The sequence below is a fragment of the Montipora capricornis genome, chromosome 10 (genome assembly GCF_036669925.1).
Source record: "Montipora capricornis isolate CH-2021 chromosome 10, ASM3666992v2, whole genome shotgun sequence".
Taxonomy (NCBI): domain Eukaryota; kingdom Metazoa; phylum Cnidaria; class Anthozoa; order Scleractinia; family Acroporidae; genus Montipora; species Montipora capricornis.
Window position 1 is genome coordinate 16,229,778 of NC_090892.1, and position 5,848 is coordinate 16,235,625.

A 5,848-nucleotide genomic window follows, 5' to 3' on the forward strand; every position below is an offset into this window, starting at 1 on the left:
CAAATAGGACGACACGAAGTCCTGTTACCAATTAATCATAATCATTACAATTTCCGAGAAAACAAAATTAATGCATTCCTTTTTCACTGTCTACTGTTACAAATTTGTTCATTTTTGAAAATCCCCAGTTTGGTAGGGTAAGTGGTTGTTGCTACGGTTATTGTAATAAATTCTGTGATTGGTGGATTAAGCTGAGTGCACTTAATATGATTGGCTGATGTAACTGTCCGATTTCAGGTATCCGATTACAGCCAACTGTCCGATTTCAGCCCTACACAATATCTAGTGAAAAATACTGAGTAGTTAACGCACTACTCAAATTTGAGAAAATTGCCATGGTTATGATTAGGTCTGAAATCATACATGTGATTTCATCAAAATTACCACCACACTGTCGTTTTCTTTGTTTTTCATTTTCTTGCAATTTGATTAGTTGCCTTAAAACAAGGCTTGAAATTTGATTAGTTGTTTTGCTTTAGAGTAACTTTCTCATTGGCTGGAGAAATGGTGTGATTTACAACAAAAAATAGTGCGATTTAGGAATAAATCGCACTGCTGAGAGCTAATCAAATTGCAAGGGTCACCAGTGATTTCTAAATGGATGTAATAAAGTTAAGAATCATTTCTTTTGTTATAATTCACTAATTAAGATGTTAACATCATTTTTGGAACCAATCACAAGAGCCTTTGCAATTGCTCAGCCCTTACCCATGGCCTACCGGAAAACACGATTTACTCGATATTCTTCACCAGGTAATTCAGCAGAAACTCGCTGTGATTTTTGCAAAATGACCAAAAACCAGGACCAAGTTACTCTATCTGTTTCTTAATTAAAACTAGTATTCTTACCATCTGGTATCAAAGTTTGGATAATAAATAAAAAACACATTCAAGCTGTACAATTATGTATCTTCAGCAAAGTTTCATTATTGAATTAGCATTACTTGCATGAAAAAGGGTTATGTCAGTTTATTTTAGCTTTTAGAACTTTTGTTTACATGGAATCTTGACTATTTAATAAAAGTGTTTATCAGCTTTAAATCCTTTGCAGCCTTGAAGTACAATCTACAGGCCAATGGAGCTCAGAACTCTATCCTTAATAAGAGGGTCGAAGCATCCATAACAGTTCTCAAACAAGCATTGTGGCTTATTGTACTGTAGTAGTTTTTGAGGACCACGCACAAGGAAATGTTCCAAGCTGTAGGCAATACAGACAATACACTGCTCTTGGTAATCATCGCACTCCTGACATACATACACACGACCTGATGACTTACCCACAAACACACCCTGTAAATAAAACAGCCACATTACTTGCAACGTACAGTGTATGGTGCAATGCAGTATTATAGCATTCTTTTCTCACTAGACCCCTCCCTCCCTTTCTTCTTCTGTCCATCCAGCCATCCATCCATCCTGAACTATTATAGCATTGGTCAGGTCATTCTAACTTACTCTAAATGGGGACACCCAGCTTCCCTATCCTAGAGTAGAAAAAAACCGAAATCCTAACTAATTATTGTATGAACAACCCAGTGATCTAATAACATATTTTAGTAATAATAATAATAATAATAATAATAATAATAATAATAATAATAATAATAATAATAATAATAATGATAATATACTATTATTATTATCATTATTATTCTAGGCTTACAATAAATGAAAAAAGAAATAAAGCATTGAAAGGCCTATTATTTACTACATAAAACTAAGAGCTCATGTCCCGAAGAGAAAAATAGTGATACCCACTTTGAGTGACTGGTTTCTTACATCCTACAAAAATCTTTTTTGTCTTCATTGTTTTTTTGTTTATTCACTTGTTGAACAGAAATGCACGTAATTAGATGCATGCCCAATTTTGACATCGACACAAACTGTCCGTTCAAGTCCAAGCACTTGCTGTCTCAAGCTCTAGCTATAAGGTTAAAGGGAGGGTAGCATTATTTTTTTGTTGAGGGTATTTATTAAATGCAGATGTTGATCTTTACTCAATGACCAGTCTGAGTTTAGGGGACACTTGACAATGATGTAAATATTGGCTGACTATTCCCAAATGTGAGTGATGCTAAAGTTGGGGGGAAGAGCAAGGGGACACTAGTGACCCTTATCAAAATTGTTGTGCATCTAAAATTACATGCATAAGCCTGCAATGTGAGCAAGCTCTCTCTCTGCTGGGGGATCCCTAACCCCAGTTCCTCGGAGCGCCTGCTCGCAGGCTATTACATGCATTTCTTGACATATCTGTGTTTAATTCATGCATATGTGATGTAAATGGAGACTTTGAACATGGATTGGCTTACAGGCACAAAACCTTCACGGGAAAGCTGGTCTTAATATACAATGGATTTTATCACGAGCTGATGACCCAGAGACTAACTCCCATTCTTAATATTTGGACTGCCTATATTAAGACCAGTTTTCCTGTGAAGTTTTTGTGCCTGTAAGCCAATCCATGTTCAAAGTCTCCACTGGTCACTTTAGTAAAATTGACCATATGCATCTGTTACTGGTTGCTTGCAAGCAACATATGCTGTACACGTTTGCCACATGTTGTCATGTTAAAAGTGGGTTTAATGAAATCAGAGTTTCTCAAAGCATTATAGCTGTCAGTTGTCACAGTAAACAGGTTAGGAGACAAAATGCATGAACGTTTCAAGAGACTGCCAATCTTCATTGCTGGAAATTTGGTTACGATTTGGCCACATATGTAAAACCACCTTGAAAGTCAAATAAGAGACCCCCATGAAAAGAGGAAAATCCTAAAACATGGAATCCGGAATATGGAATATGTAATCCAGAATCTTGAATCTGAAACTGAACCCCCGAGACCCGATTGTGAAATTTGGAAACTAAAATTGGGAAAAAGAAACTTGGTTTCAGTTAAAAATTAGTTACTTAATGTCATGCCTAATTTTTAGTGAAAGAAAAAATTATGGTAAGAAAAAGTTATAGAATAATGCTGGAGATTCAAAAATGCAATATATTATGGGTCTTGATCAACTTGATGCAATCTCTCATGGGACAGCAAAAAAACGTGTCGCAGTGATGGTTCAAGACCTTGGTAGTGTGTTGAATAAGCGGAACCTGATTGCATACTTCTTTTCATGCCACGACTAAAATTTGCAGGAAGAGGGCAAGATATTGCCATTTTTAGTACATTTATTTTATTTCATGAATTTCTTCATTTAAATCGTCATATTTTAAGGTTCTGGTTTCGGATTAGGGTTTCTGGATTCTGGATTCCATGTTTTAGAGTTTCCCAAAACCCAGTGGCTAACATGGAACAAGTGTACCAACTTGTATTTGCTGTTTGTACAGGATTCTTTCTTTCAGGCACGTTTAAAACACAGGTCACATTCCACAGGTCACTTGTTACAGGTCATTGTTTTATCTACAAATTTAAGTTTAAGCACCCATTTTTTAAATTTAGTTAGCTTTTGAAGAATAATTATTGTTAGGGTTAGCTTCATTTAAATACTTTAAATTGCAATGTTTGGAGCGGTTGTCTCGGTAGTCTAGTACTGGTTAAGTACCTATGCTCTCCAGCAGTTGAACCGAGTGCAATATGATTCCTCCAACTTCTTCAAAAAGGTCTTGTTGAAAGTTTTAAAACCAACGAAAAAAAAAATCAAAGGCGTTGTTCAGACTAGGTGCCTGTGCCCGGTTCTCGGGAACAGGCACTGGTCTGAACATAGCTTTTTGTTGGTGCCCGAGCCAAAATTTGAGCACCATCCCCAGGAACAGGATCTTGTCTGAATACACTTTCGTCAGTTCCCGTGCTTTTCCCCATGCAGTCATGATAATGACAGCCGGTGCAAATTGGATGTAGGAAGAAATCATCACGTTGTTAGAACTGGGGTGTCTGAACAGCGTCCACTGTAGTGCCCGGGCACCATGCTGCAGAACGGGCACCTAGTCTGAACGGGGCCTATTGTCTACAACTTTGCTAATGTAAGTTAAGAGAGACAGGCAAAATTGCTGGATTTAGTTGCATGTGTTTTCAGATATTATTTGCAAATAACAGCCTTATGGTACAAACTCCCAAAAATCATGTATAAAATAGCAAATACAATCCTAAAAATAAAATGGTACATGCGGTTACAGAGAGAAAATTGACAATGAAAGATTATCTGTTGCATGCTCACGTTGTAGTCGACACCTCAAATCTCAATTGGTGATTTCACATGGCCGTTATGCAGAGGACCGCAAACGTGCATGCTAAAATCGGTGCTGCATGTGCAGCAAAATTATTTCTGCTCTTTTAACCAATGATATTATTGTTTTGTATAGTTGTAGCCGTCGTCATTTCTTAAACTCGCTAATGTCGATGGCTATGGCAACGACAATGCCACAAAGCAAGAATATCATTGGTAAAGGAAGGAAAAATAACTGTGCTGCATGTGCAGCACGCATTTCAGTACATATTTTGCCGTCGTAGTCCACAAAACAACAACGTGAAATCACCAATTTGAAATTTCAGGTTTTGACTACAACGTGAGCAATTTACAACAGGAAATTGTTCACTTTTCATCTTCACTTTAGAACCGTTCCTATAAATCCAGTTTTATGATAGTTACCCTCTATTGTTGAAGGTGAGCATGATGGAATAATAGCGAAATACTTACGATAGGGCTTAAAGTTATGTTTTTGAAGTGAAGTTGTAGTAGACGTTGCCGTTGTCTTCGCTAAAACTTTTATTACGTACAGCTGCATAAATGAACACTGCGCAAATTAAAGGCAACAGACGACAACAATAGCTACTTTTCCTACCCTTAACAAACCGTGTGTGGTTTTTAATACTACACAACAGCTTTAAACAAGACAGAGAAGTGGTGAGAAATAAAGGAATGACTTCCTCGTGAGACAAGTTCAGGTATTGAATTGTACATCAGCTTTCGTGTACATGTACGTCTTTGTTATTGTTTGTTGTCTGTCTATTTCGCAGTTTTTACAGCTTTTGACGAAAAAAAAAAACATTAGTTACGGTCACAGTCATAGGGCTACGGAGGCTTTTAAAACAATACGGCGGATGATTTAACATGATCATGAATAAAAAGTGAATTTTTCAATCAAGTGGGTGGAATCGAATGGCAAATCGCGTTCGATTAAGAAAAGTTTTGTCTGTGAAATAAATAGAGTCAGTCATGTTTATTTTCTTTCATGCGAAATCTTACCTCTACTGGGAAAGACAAGGTGCCCTGCAAAATACCAATTTGCACAACATCTTCATCGATGTAATATTTCTTCCACACTTGAAGGGTAAAATCGTCAAAGACAGTCGATGCGCTTCGGCCAACTATGACAAGATCTCGATTGAAACCAGACACAATAACCTTTCGATACTTGTAGTCGTCCAGAAACGATGCCAGCTCGCTTTCGCTGTTGACATTTAACTTTCTCAGGCGACTAAAGAACCTTTCCCTGTCTGTATACGTAGGATCCGCGAGTTGAAAGGCGTTTGAAATATCTTGAACATCACACTCCGCCATGTTCGATCGGATACCAGCTTGTCACATCAAATGATATTCACGAAGAACTTTAATTACGGGTCCTCCTTGACGACCACCGATGTTAAAGAAACGTCTTCCAGATTCTCAGTTTGCGTTACTAAACACCTTCGGGCTGTTACTTTATTGACGTGTTCGAATGAAGACACCTCACCCTTCCCCCATTGGGAGAGTTAGTAATTACACCTGCAACGCGTCAGCGGTTTAAATGTCAGCTTCTTTTGCATTGGTATATCGGTACCCCAATTGTGTCAAAGCACCATTGCCTGATTTCATACGGTGGAAGCTGGGCACTAATTATCGGTTTGCCGGACGGAAGTGCACGTTTGTAG

At 37.7% G+C, this 5,848-nt stretch overlaps 1 protein-coding gene across 1 annotated transcript; it reads right to left on the reverse strand.

Annotated features, from left to right (window-relative positions):
* Window positions 1-944: 944 nt before the first annotated feature.
* Window positions 945-5,648, reverse strand: LOC138019615 (uncharacterized). The gene is made up of 2 exons (XM_068866470.1): window positions 5,184-5,648; window positions 945-1,290 (listed from the first exon to the last, which is right to left on the reverse strand). Exons 1-2 carry the CDS (start codon window positions 5,496-5,498, stop codon window positions 1,066-1,068), a joined length of 540 nt encoding a protein of 179 aa, XP_068722571.1. The 5' UTR covers window positions 5,499-5,648; the 3' UTR covers window positions 945-1,065.
* Between the last annotated feature and the right edge of the window lie 200 nt (window positions 5,649-5,848).

Coding starts and splice junctions, on each gene's coding strand:
- LOC138019615 (XM_068866470.1), bottom strand. CDS start 5,498: ATGGCGGAGTGTGATGTTCAAGATATTTCAAACGCCTTTCAACTCGCG. Junction 1,291..5,183: donor CCTTGTCTTTCCCAGTAGAG/GTAAGATTTCGC, acceptor TTTTATTTACAG/GGTGTGTTTGTGGGTAAGTC.